The sequence below is a fragment of the Pinus tabuliformis genome, chromosome 4_2 (genome assembly GCF_031772625.1).
Source record: "Pinus tabuliformis cultivar Carrire ecotype Pingquan chromosome 4_2, CPIR1, whole genome shotgun sequence".
In the NCBI taxonomy this organism is placed as follows: Eukaryota; Viridiplantae; Streptophyta; class Pinopsida; order Pinales; family Pinaceae; genus Pinus; species Pinus tabuliformis.
Window position 1 is genome coordinate 692,325,627 of NC_142304.1, and position 15,432 is coordinate 692,341,058.

General features: G+C 32.8%; 1 protein-coding gene across 4 annotated transcripts; it reads right to left on the reverse strand.

The window, feature by feature from the left end:
- Positions 1-4,759: 4,759 nt before the first annotated feature.
- On the reverse strand, positions 4,760-14,516 carry LOC149171368 (putative ferric reduction oxidase 1). Of its 4 annotated transcripts, none has more exons than XM_089424056.1 (10): positions 14,338-14,516; positions 14,136-14,208; positions 13,769-13,954; positions 11,917-12,010; positions 11,629-11,826; positions 10,127-10,364; positions 9,674-10,001; positions 8,896-9,151; positions 6,793-7,496; positions 4,760-5,065 (listed from the first exon to the last, which is right to left on the reverse strand). In XM_089424056.1, exons 1-10 carry the CDS (start codon positions 14,356-14,358, stop codon positions 4,905-4,907), a joined length of 2,259 nt encoding a protein of 752 aa, XP_089280182.1. In that variant the 5' UTR covers positions 14,359-14,516; the 3' UTR covers positions 4,760-4,904. The 4 variants fall into 4 exon arrangements, with proteins under 4 accessions (XP_089280182.1, XP_089280181.1, XP_089280180.1 ...); XM_089424055.1 differs by having other exon boundaries at positions 14,140-14,208; positions 14,338-14,513; XM_089424054.1 differs by having other exon boundaries at positions 13,769-14,054; positions 14,140-14,208; positions 14,338-14,513.
- Positions 14,517-15,432: the final 916 nt, after the last annotated feature.

Below are 15,432 nucleotides of genomic sequence, written 5' to 3' on the forward strand. Positions count from 1 at the left end.
TTGAGCTTGACATGCCTCTGGGCCGACAGGCCCATAAAATTCGTTGGGATAAATTGTATTGTTGAACCAAAATAAGCAACAAGAAATTATTTAAACCAAAGTTAGATAGAGTAACTAAACTATAGGAAAATAAGCTTCTCTAAACCATACGAATGCATGGCAAGCCCATGCAAAAGGTTTGGTTAAGATATGTCAGATACCATATAAAATACAAATGGAACCTAACCATAAATTTCCTCCAAATGCATCTTATATATTTTCCATGCTAATGATCCATCCTTCTCCTCTGAAAGGAGATTTCAGTAAATAACCAAATATAACACTTTGGTTAAGAGTCGAGTTCGTAAATTTTCTTAAATCTCCACCGATGGGAGCCCAAGTATCATATACAGCTCCAAAATACAAATCTTTGAGAACTAAAGAAAAGCACCAACACCTAGTAAGGGTAGATGAATACCCAAAATTTTGGTAATTTTGATTCTATATTTCCATACACATCCAAAGAATGGAAAATATTCTTCTAAAATTTTGGGTTATATGAGTGCATGATAAATATGGCCAAAACCTAAAACCACTGAATAAATTAAATGAAGTACCCCAGATACAAAATATGGAAAAGTGTCCATAATTTCCCCACTAGGACCGACTCCCCGTCCTAGAGTAGCTAGATGGGGAAGCTGAATCAATCCTTAATCATACCTAGGTTTTTTCAGTACAAAATGAGACACTTCGAATAGGTTCATTGCTCTGGCCCAAAATAAACTTCTTTCATCATATGTAAATTTTCCTCCACAATAACAAAACATGGGAAGAATCGAACCAGTATGATCACCTAAGCTATTATTGCACCTTCCCTGCTCTGAATAGGGAGTTGAAGTGGTGTTTCCCCATAAGGTCCAGATCCTCGAAAGTGGAGGCTCGAACACCATTCTGATCCTCCAAACTCCATATGGTATTTTCTATTTTCTGTCCCTTCAAAAAAATCTTAAAGAACTTGTTTTTCTCATCCCTACATTCAAGCTAGATTGCTTTGCCTTTAAATCTCTAGTAGGCTTCTTTATCCTCAAGCAATTTCATTTTCTTAGCCTCAAGATGAAATAATCTAGCTTTTGTGTATTTAGAAGAGTAACCCCCATCCTCGAAGCCCCCCAAAAGATTCAACTTTGATTCCACTTCTTTCAGGTTTTGATCTTCTCTTATCCTTTTGTTTTCTTCCCACTGAATAATAGGTTTTTTTTAGTTTTGAAAGGTTCATAGAAAAATGAGCAATATTCGAATCTCCAGAGTCGAGAGTGTAAGGGACCCAATTTGTGTGAACTAATGCCATAAATTCCTCCTCTTTTAACCATGTTGCATTGAACTTAAAATGGCTTGCCGAATTTTTTCCCGAACCTTTGAATTTCAAAAAGATAGGATAATGGTCAAAATCTTCCCCACTTCCAAACCATTGTCACAACATGGGTATCCCTTCCACAAGTCTCTCAGATAATAAGAAGCGGTTCAGTTTTTTAGCCACCCTAGCATCCCCCGCTCTTTAATCCTATAAGTAGGGACATATTAACCATGTCCACATCTATTAGTTTGTGTTCCACCATCAGATGTGAGAAATAATCTATCAAGATGTTAGGTCTTGCATGGGATCCCCAAACTTCAACATGCCCAAAGAAAAATTAAAATTGCCTCCCAAGATAAGGTCTTCGACTTAAAGAAGTTGTTTTTGAAATAAAGTCCCAAAAAGGAACTCAATTTGAAAATGGTCCATAAAATTTGATTACCCTAAAATCCAACCCAAGCTCGACTGAGTAGAAGTCCATACCTAAAACAACATCTACACTCGAAGTGTCAGTAGGATTTATTCTTTGAGGATTCCACTCAATACCTAAGATTCCCAATCTTCCATAAACATATGAGCAAGTAAAACACCAACCTTTAAACATATATTCTATAACTTTGGATATAGAGGGGCCATTCCCCAGAGTCTATTGTAGGAGGAGAATATTGGGTTGATTTGTGTCAAATAGTCTCCTCATGGCCATTTTTTCGATGGGATGACCAAGCCCCGATAGTTGAAGGATTGAATAATCATGGGGAAGTTACTCCTAGGGCCTTTGATACTCTAAGAGCCCCATCAATGGAGATTTGTTTCTCAGCTTCCACATGTAGGCAATATTTAACCCAGGGTTTGGCAAAAAATGATTTTTTGCCTCAACCTTTAACTTTTGGAAAGATAGGGTTAGACCCAAGACCCCGAGGCAACATAGAACTGGTGGATATCAAAGATTGATGATGAAGGTTGTAACTTGTAACAAGAGTTGGTGTCTAATGAGTTGTTTTGAGAGAATTATTTTGAGGAGACACTGGAGGAGGAAGTGTGCACAATGACAGAGGGGCACATGCATGAGACAAAGGCAGGCTTTGGCTTTGGGCGGATGAGAGGCTTAAATATATCACAACTATCAGAACTAACCAGGCCTTCACCCAAAGAAACATTATCGACCAAATAAAGTGGAGAGGAGGGGAGAAGAAGTAGTACAAGAAGTGGAGTCTAGTGGTTGCATCTAAAGCTCCTTGGTGATATGAGCTTGATAATGTTCCACTTCCACTTCTATGTCAGGTCGCTCAGAGGCCTCATCCTAAACCCTTGTTCCTGAAGGAGGTGGAGAAGTTATCCCCTTTTCTTGTCCTAGAAGACCCTCAACCTCCTTAGTGGGTGCCAACCATTCCATCATATCCTCTACCCTAAGAGAAATTTTCTTCTTCATTTGAGGGGCATTCCATAAGCCCTTATGACCATGGAAAGGGAGTTTACAATCTTTTGCAATGTGACCTATTACACAACGTTTTCTGCACCTGAAGGGAATGCCTTCATAGTCTAATATCTGTAGATGAGAAAATACATCTTGACCAAGCCTCATCTTAGCCACGAGTCCTTCTCTTGAATTAAGACTCACCAACATTGCAGTCATGATGCCAGTGGTTTGAAAAGATATGTCTCCATCCAGGAAAATCCCTAGGCAATTCCAAATATCCATGAAGGCTGCTTAAGACTAGAATTGAATAGGAAGGCCCAGTATTCGAACCTAAATTGGTGTGGCTTCCAACCCCTTTCGACTAACATCAAAGAGAGGTGTCCATTTCTTCAAAAGAACCGCAGTAGAATCGATGGACCAATTTCTTTCAAGAACCCAAGAGACACTCTAACTTGAGTTGAAAAGAATGATGAACCAACCTTTAGCCAAGGTTGAGATAGATGACAAGGACTCCATATTTTGTCCCCATTGTCGAGTAGCCCACTCTCTCGGGATTTGGACCTTGAAACACCTTTCCCTTGCTCTTCCAACAATAACAACCTCTAACTTCTATTCAACCTCGTGAAACTAAATGTCCACTCCAAAAACCATATTTCCTCCGCTTTCTACAACTTTTCACAATGAACCTTTTCCTTCTTTATGGCACTTATGGATCTCTGTCCTTGGAGGGGGGGTGTTATGCTTGCTCTAGTTCTATGGATATTGCCTGAGAAGCACCTCCACTATTGAACCCCTATATTATTGTGGCCACATCAAGCTCAGTTCCACAAAGAGGGTTGTATTTGTAAATACTAAATAAATTTTAGCCAATGCCTCAAACAAAGGGTATCCTGGAAAAGTTTAATTCTCCTCTCGCCTTGAAGTTAGGGTTTTTACCCAATGTTTTTGTAGAATATTAGAGACCGACACAAATGTCACTGGAAATTTTTGGTATAGACCCTTCGTCAAAGGGGAAAACAAACAAGGTGATGCTAGTAACTGTAGGGGACCTTGTGAAAAAAGGAGTCGGATCCCAAACTTCCATACTGACTCTACTTACACTTGTCCCATCTAGGGTTTTTTTCAGTATAAGTGAGTTCCTAGATCTTCCTCTAGACTAGAAAAACCCACACTTGGTAATGGAAACCCTGATAAACACCTGACCCTGTAGCTTATTCAAGTCCTCATTCACCAGAATGACCCTATTCTTAGCTTGTGAATCACCAACTGGCTTGGTCTATATCTGACAAAATTCTAGTGGATCAAAATAATAGTCTACTAGAATATCCTCCATCAACCTACAACCGAGCTAAGGCTATTAATTAGGGATAAGGAATTGAAGAATATGTTGCTCTTATGACAATCATCTTCAGTGACAAAGTTGAAGTCATAGACAACATATCTACACTCTATCTTGGGAAGAGAAGCCCTAAAGCTATTATAGTTCTTAATAGGGCCTATGAGTTTATCTATCATGATATCAGTTTGTTTCTTGTTGATCTTAAATATCGTGAATTGATATATCTTCTTCCTCTTTAGCTCCAAGAATGTAGACTTGCATTCCCCATTGATAGCCATCCCAGAACATGTACTTGCCTGTTAAACGTTTTGAAGCTTTTCTAGGCATATTTTCCAGTAAAAAATTATCATAATATGACAAATATTTCTTGAAATCACAAATTTGAGTTATGAATTCCTTACAATCCAAGTGCCCCAATAGTTTTTCATAATGCATTCGACAAAAAAAGAAAACAATTCTCAAAAACTAAAGACATTCCACCTTATTTCTCCAATATAAACAGGAAAGAAAAATCAAGGTATAAGAAAATAAACAGAATTCCTAATTTTTACAAGTTTTAGATAACTAAATACAAACCCTGACAACCACAAATATAAGAAATTTATTTTTCAAAAAATAAGTTCAAAAAAAATCAATTAATATAAAACAATAAATAATATATATATATATATAATTTAAATTGCAAAACATAATAAAAATTTATTTTTCAAAATACATTAAGGACTATTACATAAATTAGGAGCAACAAAGGCTTTTAGATACCACCAAGCGTGGGCTCATTTATTTTTTATAAATAACATAATATTACAAGCCCGTTAAAGGCAAAAGCTAATCGAATGAAAGTTAAATGCAATGGTCGAGTTATTTGTGGCGGAGGAGCAAACAGACGCTACACTTTCTTGCATTCCCTGTGGACCAGATACAAGTACCCCGACACTCGATCCAAACTTCTCTTTTGCACACGTAGAAAATATACCTATACAACAATACAACGTTTCAAAATAATAAGTGAAGCTCCAACTGCATGCAAAAATGTTCTAATATTCGTATATTAAAAATAATTTTATTTTATATTAATTATAAAAATGTATAAGATAAATATATATATTTATAAAATAGTTTAATTTTTTTTTGGTATTTTAAATATTTTAAAAAATGTTTAAATTATTTAATGTGTAAAAATTAAATGTTTAAAAGTATTTTTTAAGGTGTTAAATTTATTTATACATTTAAAAGTGTATTTTAAACAACAAGAAATCACAATTTTGTTATAAATTATATTGTCAATTAGTTATATTATGCCTAAAAATTTTATAACAAGATTCTAAACCATTATGATTCTTAACTTATAAATAGGATTTGTTACACTACCATGGCTTATCAATATTTCATGTTCAAAAAACTATTTCATATGACATTGGTTGATATAACATTTTTTTTAACTAAGGCAACCATATAAATTAAATGGATGACAAATGTGGATAGGCATCAATCCATAATAAATATCAAAGCACTTGCTTCATTATATATCTCAAATTATTAAAATTTAAAAAATCATTAAAATGACCAACTTATAACTTTATTTTAAATTTTATTATTAATAATAAATAATAAAAAGAATTAATATATAAGTTAAACATATATATATTTGAAAAATAAGGAACAAGATTCATAATCATAGAAATTTATTCTTACTTTACCATGAAGATGCTTAATCTATAGGCTTTGTTACAATACCCTGGCTTATAAATACCATATGCCCAAAAAACCATAAATCACTTTATATGTCACTCGTTCATATGAATTCTTTTTAATTAAACATTAAAAATGACATAATTACTTTGGAAATAGATCTCAACCTTTAATTTGTATATATCATTATGAATATTCTAAAATATTTCGTAAAGGTTAAATATCTACCATCCACCTAATAATTATGGAGTTGTTTTTAGTACCAAAGTTTAAAATGAGGTGAAATCTTGATTTGTGTTATTTAAATTGGTTTTTTTTTTATTTACTGTATATATAGATTCAACACTGTGAAAAACCCCTAGGGAACTTCGATTGTGCACTGGTTACCCATCAAGCTTGTGGTTGTGCCGGATTTTAGAGAAATTAGACGAGAAAAACCCACAAAAAAAGTTACCAAAAAATCTCACTAAAAACAACTTGAATAATTATTGCTAATTAAATTAAACTTGTGGAAGCTTCATTCCAAAATAGACATGCTGTAATTTAAAATATAGAAAGAGCATAACTACTTTTGAGATAAATTTCAACCTTTAATATATGACTAATATAAAAATATCTTAAAATTTTATGCCCATGTTAAATTCTTATTATCCACCTAATAATAATTAATAATTAAGTTAGAATTATAAAAACTTTTTAAAATAAACATACCTATCCACTTAATAATAATTATAATTTCAGGTTAAAAATTCATCTTTATTAATTAAAGTTAATTAATTTTATAATATCTTTTTCATCATATACATATTAAATGGAATATTTATCCAGAAATGTTAGAGGTTGCTACCAAGATGGTAATAAAACTTTTAAAATTGAACTCCTGAAACATTTTTGATCCCACAATTAACTTTCACCTCAAATATTTGCATCAAAGTTAAACTTATAAATTCATGAATACTCAACCTTCAACAAAAATGAATGAATGCATATATTGAGCGTAATTTAACATACCTCGAAAATCAGGTCTCCTGCCATAATTCACATTGTCCAGATGCAGCAAGCTGAGACAATCGGTACAACCATGTTCTTCCCACATGGGCAACTCTAGGCTGCCTTCCTCTACTTTGACAGCTGAATGATCATGTCCATCTGCTCTCAGTTTCATGCAAGTCTTCCATTCCCAAATAGCCATTGCAGACACTGTAATACATATTCCCATTACCAGTGCCAGATCAATGAACAATCTCCTCTCCCACGAAGGATAAATATTATATGAATTGTGATCCTTTGGATAGACGAATAAGCTGTTCAGCAACCCAAGGAGAACAACGAATACTACAAATGTTATCAATATCAGTGAAGCTCTCCACAATTTGCTCTCCGTCGCTAACAGAGCTGGAATGGTACTGTTAGTTCCCTTCGTCTCAAATTGCACTGCCTTGAATTCATAGTTTGGTAATGGGGATTCATAGTCTGGGGCCTCTTCTTGTGTAACGAATGCCTCGACCTTCAAAAATCCTTCTGACTGTAAGCCTGACTGATGTAGCAATGTGGGAGAGATGAGATTCAGCATAGATAGATCTTCTCTTTTCTTGACTACAATTATTAGTAAAACTCTTGGAGTGGAATTTAATTTCTGTGACATAATTTCATGCAGTATGCTGAGGAAAGGAGTCACTCCACTTCCACCGGCAATCAGAAGTAGACTATCATATCTGAAAAAAAAAATGACACTGATATGAAATTCGCCATCATGTGTAACATTATAACAGAGTGATTTTTTTTGTAATAATAATAATTTTATAGTCTACCTCAAGAACAATTAGTCATGGAAATGAATTCTCAGACAGGAACAGATGGGCATCAGTAATCAATTAATTAGTACAAATTTAATCTATGGAGTTTTATTGTTCAGGTGTTGGATGCTTTTGCAAAGCCAGGACATGTCCATAATGATTTTTATTTAAAATGTTAGTACTGAAGATGAGCAAGGTACTTATATTTTGGTACAAATTCAGTGAATAGAAATTCAAAAAATGAAGTTGGACATGGTAGTAACTCAGGCATTACAAGTCTTTTGCACAGCCAGGACATGTCCATAAGGATTTTTATTCAAAATGTTAGTGCTGAACATGAGCAAGGTACTTATATTTTTGGTACAAATTTAGTGCATAGAAATTCAACAAATGAAGTTAGACCTGGTTTAAACTCAGGCATTACACAAGGTATTCAGATTAGGATATTGGTAGAAATTTAACCACTGATGTTGTTGCATGTAAGGGCACAGCTGCTTGTGGGGTATGGGAGAAAGAAAATGAGAAGTGCATGACACTCTTCAGTGATACACCTATAAACTTATCTGATTTATTTATTCTGAGTGGGTCTATTACTATTTATAGATAAACATTGCACTAACAACCTTGAACCAACAACCTGCCTTATAAACGTTCTTGAATCTCAACTCACACATACACCTGATCACACTTTACAACTCAGCTGTCCAGATACATACATCAACATATTTATAGCTATTCAAATTCTTAGATCATAGAAATATATAATTAATCATAGCAATACAAATTCCAAAATCATAGTAATATCATTGGATTGGATGATTATTCTCTTAACTTCGCATAAAAAAACATAATTTGAGGTTTTTATTTTAATCAACTTTCCTTCTTTGTTATTTAAAAATCATGCAGTTTTGGAATTCCATTTAGTTGTCTCTGATTCTTTTTCTGAAGGGCATAGTTTCTTACTTGTAATTCCAAATCAAACCTGACATTAGTTGTAAACATGGATATGGATTATTCACTGAACTGACAACACAAATGTGTACACACTAGTTACAAATAAAAATTCAACCAACTTTTATGCATCCTTCATCAAAACATTAGAATGACGGATTAAGCAAAATACCCTAGTCCCTGGTAAATTTCCAAGCAACTGTATATAAGACAAATTTAAAACCATAAATATCTCAGGAAGTAATTGGAATTTTAGACAAATTTAAAACCATAAATATCTCAGGAAGTAATTGGAATTTTAGAAATGACACATTAGGAAAATACTTTCAATTTAGTGTATATGGCACAAATTAAAAATCATAAATACCTCAGAAAGTAATTGGAATCTGGTCCATAAGGTCCTTCCATAGCTGCAGACAGACTCACAGTTCTAGTTTTCGAAAGGTGGGATGCATAGATAAAATTGTAAAGCCTTTCAGTCCATTCTCCTTGGCACTTAATCATAACTGAAATTCGATCCTTGTCAACGCTTGAGCTGGATGTTATGCTGAAAGGGTGCCACTGCAGGCGAGATATAACAGGAATCTTGAGTAGTATCACACTGGTTGAAATGTACTTCAAGTCTGCAGCAAGCGTTGTATGTGTAAGCTTAGAAAAACATTTATATTGAAAATGGATTTGCATAGGTAGATAATTGTTAAAATTAAATGTTCATCAATGATGTTATAAATAGAGCTTATTGGATTTGCATAGGTAGATAATTGTTAAAACTAAATGTTCATCAATGAAGTTATAAATAGAGGTTATTGTTGTGAATTTTAAATGTCATTAATGATGTTTATATAGAGTTTATTGATTTGAATTTTATATGTAATTAATTAAATTTATATTAAGTGAGAGTGATTGGGAAAAATGATTATTATATTCTCTGCCAAATTCAATTTCTACCAGTAACACAACAACAACAGTAACACAATAACATGATAAAATTGAAACAATACATTAAAAGATAGTTATATTTAGCCCTACTACATCTATCAAGAATTTGATCTCATGCTAGTACTGTCCTACATGCACTCAAGAGAGGAGACTAGGAATTTGAAAGAAAAGTTCTAGGGATTATATTTGTTTCGGGTGATATTTACCTGGGTGCTTTGAAAAAGTAAGCTCTATAGCTTTGCAGGGTAATATTCGAGCTGATAGGATTTTGCAAGTTCTTCCTGATTGAAGGAACCTTAAAAACCTGTCAAGAAGGAAGAGAAAAATTCCAGACAAAACTGTGCAGAAATGTCTATCACTGATATGCAGTGAGAAAAAGACCGTGAAGACCACATAAAGATGGTGAGTATAATAGAATAGCTCGAAGAATTTTCTCCTTATTGGTTTAATCGATGTCAACCACATTATTATTCCGGATAATAGAGCAATCACTCCTGGTAAATTGGCACGCCCTGTTCTATCCCATCTTGTTAACTGCACATAATAAACACTTTCTAAATTAAAGTCTCAGCCACTCCAGAAACAAGATATCAAAATGTATATGCTTTTGTTTTCATCTCTGCCATGAATGAGCTGCTAGCAATGATATTTGTGGGTACCTCTTTTAGTAGAGAATTCCTGCTTCCCCAGACTACAGAAAAACACACTCCATGTAATGTGTAAATAACCATCATGGTGTTAGCTACCCATATGTGATACTTGACTGACATTTCGAAATGTACGCCAATAATCTGTAGCAAATCCAGTCCTCGAGTAACAGGTAAGAATAGCACAGCGAAACATAAGTTTCCGATGTAGCCCAGTCTAACCCCAACCCTCTCCAACTTATATTGCCATCTGAAATTTAAAAAAAAATACTGGTAAACAAGGTAAAAATAATTTTTTTTTGAAAGTTTGATAAGGATATATTTTCATAATGTTCAATATATGGGGTGGAGAATTGAATCTTTGATTTTGTATCAGCTAGTGTCTTAACAAAGTACTTGATAGTACTTTTTATGTCTATTTTAGGTTTCAGAATAATTCATAAATTTGATGGATTTGTAGAAGTGAAGTCAATTATTTGACTTTGACTCTTCCAATTACTAAACTTATTTCAATTGCAAATTCTGGAAATATCTTTAAGTTTGATAGGACTATATTTTCATCATGTCCAATATATGAGGTGGGGAATTGAACCAATGACTTCATATCAATTAGTGTCTTAACAAAGTACGTGATACTAGTTTTTATGTCTATTCTAGGTTTCAGAGTAATTCATAAATTTGATGGATTTGTAGAAGTGAAGTCAATTATTTGACTTTGACTCTTCCAACTACTAAACTTGTCTCAGTTGCAAATTCCAGAAATATATTTAAGCTTGATAGGACTACATTTTCATCATGTCCAGTATATGGGGTGGGGAATTGAACCCGTGACTTCATCTCAACTAGTGTCTTAACAAAGTACCTGATAGTACTTTTTATGTCTATTCTAGGTTTCAAAATAATTCATAAATTTGATGGATTTGTAGAAGTGAAGTAAATTATTTGACTTTGACTCTTCCAACTACTAAACTTATTTCAATTGCAAATTCTAGAAATATCTTTAAGCTTGGTAGGACTACATTTTCATCATGTCCAATATATGGGGTAGGGAATTGAACTAGTAACTTCATATCAACTAGGGCCTTAACAAAGTACCTAATAGTACTTTTTATGTCTATTCTAGGTTTCAGAATAATTCATAAATTTAATAGAATTGTAGAAGTAAAGTCAATTATTTGACTTTGACTCTTCCAACTACTAAACTTATCTCAATAACAAATTCTGAAAATATCCTAGAATTTAATGGACGACAGTCAATTGCAATACACAATATCCCAGAATAAAAAATCAAACAATTAACCTAGCTGTTGTCAATAGAATAAACTGAAATTTTCACACAATCTACAATAAAAATAGAAAAACTCCTATCCAACAGATTTCCAAAATATTTCCAAATCTACAATATAATTAAATTCAATTCAAACCACCTACTTACACATAATGATTTCCTGACTTGTACATTTTATTTGCTGACTTGTACATTTTATTTGGAAATAAGATAATAATCTACTTACAAATGGTGATTTCCTGACTTCAACACCTTCTTTGGAGATATTTTGCTAAAGTCATTGGAGACGTAACTATATAATGTCCATACCATAAGTCCCACGAATATAATGATAGTCAGTAGTTCAGCTGCAGATACAAATCCCAACGGTCCTCGAATGAAAATTAGACGACGAGATAACTTAACTAGGACCTTCTTTTTGGCTCTGCAATTCAAACGTCTTGATTAACATTAAAAAAAAAACGATATATTCAAAATTCTTCCCATGAATTGAACGAAAAGCAATATAACTTACAAGCTTAAATCCTGATAGCCACGGGCCTGCAGATACACTGCACCCAGTGCTGCTAGGAGTATCAATAAGAACGAATAGAGGAAAATATCAGGGCCTGTGCGCACAGCATAGATTTCTGTTAAATTGGATCGAAGACAATATAACGAATTCTGACTAATACTGGTCGTTGTTTTGATAGGGTGAACTTATTTTGATTGTAAATATGGGGAATATCTTGAAATTCGATGGATAATAGGAAGATAATATAACAATTTTTGAATAATATTGTTCTTTGTTTTGATAGGCTGAATTTATTTTGAGTGCAGATTCAGGGAATATATAGATAAATTTGAATTCCTAAATATTCTTAAAATAAAAATAACTATTTTAATATATAAAAAGTTTAATACTCGTATGAATTAGAATCTAAGTATTATATTACTTTAATCAATAAAATTATCTCAAATTATCTTTGAATTTGTGTAGATTATCCAAAGTCAAGGTTTCATGAACAAAACAATGGCTCGATGTACTTTTTTTTTTTTTCAGTACATGGCTCCATGCCCTTTATATTTATATATCTATTAGATATCCAAATCTACAATACACAGAGCAAAGTCATAATTCCATACACATTAAATGCACTTCATATTTATATATTCATTAGATACTCAACAGAACCTTGAAATAAGCTCAGAATTAAGACAAACACAATCACTCTAATACCATGATTAAAATGAATAGAGAAAACTATCAGATATATGCACTTCATATTTATATATTCATTAGATACTCAACAGAACCTTGAAATAAGCTCAGAATTAAGACAAACACAATCACTCTAATACCATGATTAAAATGAATAGAGAAAACTATCAGATATATGTTAAATCTGATCTGAGGCAATATCACACGATATCAGTAGCCCATGGTTCTTGCAGAAAATGATCTCAGAAATCAAGCTAAACTGTTTGGGTTATGGGTTTCATATCTAAGACGTTAAATCATCTGGGACTTGTTCCTGGTTTTATCTCCACCCAGGATTTGTCCCTAGCTGCATCTCCACCTTATCAATACAAATTCAATCTCTACAATCTCAAAACACCCAAAAATTAACATATAAATTTAAGTATAATTTTATGGGATCTTTCTCATAGAAATATATTAACATATAAATAAGAGACAAAACCAACCCAGGATCCATGTATGAAAGATTGATAAAGAAATATTAATAAACCGGCTGCATTAAAAAGAGACACCCAATTTGCAGAGGAGAAATCACCCACAAATACAATTTCATCAAATTTGCAATTTCCTTTGCTTTTAAATTGATTGTTTCACGTCCATAAGTGACGTGAACCCCCACATCACTGTATGTCCGATTTGTGACACAGGACATACACCACCAATATTTATATATAAAAAACAGTCAATTTATATTCCATTGGCTTGACTATGCTGAGTTCTATGTACTTCTTTTATATATGTACATAACCCCTCCAGTCAATGAAACAAACAATTTAACAAATTTGATTGAACTTCTTTGGCTTGACTATGAGAAGTCCCAGATCCTTATTCTATCAATAACAATAAATCTGAAGAAATTATACAATGAAACAAACAATTTAACAATTTGATTTAAACTTCTTTGGATGGACTATGATAAGTCCCAGATCCTAATTCTATCCATATCAAGAAATCTGAAGAAATTCCAATCTTCTTTGGATTCACTATAAGAAATTCTACCCATATCAATAAATCTGAAGAAATTATACAATGGAACAGACAATTTTGATTTAATCTTCTTTGGATTCACTATGAGAAGTTCCAGGTCCTAATTTTATCAACATCAATAAATTTGAAGAAATTATACCTGTGTATCCAAAAGCTGGTGTGCTTGTTTTCTTTTCCAAACGAAGCCACAGTTTGGTCCAGAATTTAGTAGGTCTCAAGATCCAGATTGAAACCCAGCAAGAGAATATCACCAGCAAGAAGGTCTTAAGGACAAAGCAAGTTATGACCTTTTTCATTGTTTCTTCTTTACGCGGGTACACCATGCCTGATCAAGTTCTCCGGAAATAAGAATATACACACATAATATAGCCCTCCTCAGATGCGACGATACATTCATAGATAATATAGGCAGAATATCCATGATACTGTTACAAAAGAAGAGCTTCAATTTCTTCTCTTGTGGACCTGCAATCCCAGAGTGCGGAATATGTGGTACACATACTAACCTACCGAATATCGTATTTGAGAAATCATTGCGCAATCCACTTTTCCATATTTGTCCATTCTGAATTGTTGAACCTGCGGTGCAGAAATCCATGATTTTGAACTCAACGGAAGCCAAAGTGCACCACACATAATTCACCCAAATGGGCAGAATAGGGACCAAACTATACTTAGATTTTTATGGATTCAAAAGGATTGTTTTACCAGTATATGAATACCCCACATCCCACTAAGCCCAAGTGGTACAACATCAGCATCTTTATTCTCCACCGCAGAAGAAACCTTTAAAAAGCCTGGCACCGATTTGCTTGTATACCTGTATGGATTCGGATTTCTTTCTTGTCTCTGTGTATTGCAGCATATATTTTGCGCAGAAAAGGAATATCGTTACGTTACTATTCAATTAGTAGTTTGCTGCAATGTATTTTCCTTAATTTATTTTTGTTTTTTAATATATTGAGGAAATTTATTTTAATTTAGTAGTCAAATTAACTTTTAAGGATAGTCATTTCTGGCTGCTATCTGCCAATGCAGATTGACTCTTCACTTTTATTCAAAGAAAATCATGCGACCTGGAATAACCTGTTGATGGTCAGTAAGGGAGTAGACTTCACTTCTGCCAAATATTTCTTAACCTATTTACTCTTAACTTAGAATTTTAAGACATACTCCAAACCCTCATTTAATTTAGTGTTATGAAACATTTGAATAATAAAAATAAAAATAAATGTTTTTTTTTTTTTTTTTTTTTTTTTAAATTCATAAATTTAATAAATTTAAATTTTATTTTTGCTTTTAATTTTAATTTTATTAATCATTTATTTGTTTGTTTGGTTTTTTAAACTCATGAATTTAATTAATTTAAACTCTGTTTTTGTTTGCTGATGTATAAATAAATTTAGTGTTATTAGTCATTACAGAATTTCAAGAAATTCCTACCAAAATTCAATAAAAAAATTTATATATATATAAAAGTACTATTAAATAAAATAAAAAAAACCTGAGCTCATGATGTATTTTTGTTATTTCAATAATAAATCATACGCATCTGGAATGAGAGGAATGGAAGTCCTCGTACGGATGGATACAATAATATGTCAACATTCATTTGCTGGTGACGGAAGTGACAGGTCAAAAAGTTGATTATAACTTCTTTTTTCCATTTGATCTTCAAATTGTATTATTATATCTCAATCGACTTATTATATTTCTTCAAATTATTATATGATATTGAATAACATAAGATTAGAAGTATGGGTAAGGGGAGATTGTTTACCATAATTTCTCCGTGCAATTATA

Excerpts from the sequence above, each read along its gene's own strand:
- LOC149171368 (XM_089424056.1), bottom strand. The coding sequence starts at position 14,358 with ATGTGGGGTATTCATATACTG. Across the intron at positions 11,827-11,916 it reads GGCTATCAGGATTTAAGCTT|AGCCAAAAAGAAGGTCCTAG; the intron begins GTAAGTTATATT and ends TTTGAATTGCAG. Across the intron at positions 10,365-11,628 it reads AAGTCAGGAAATCACCATTT|ATGGCAATATAAGTTGGAGA; the intron begins GTAAGTAGATTA and ends TTTAAATTTCAG.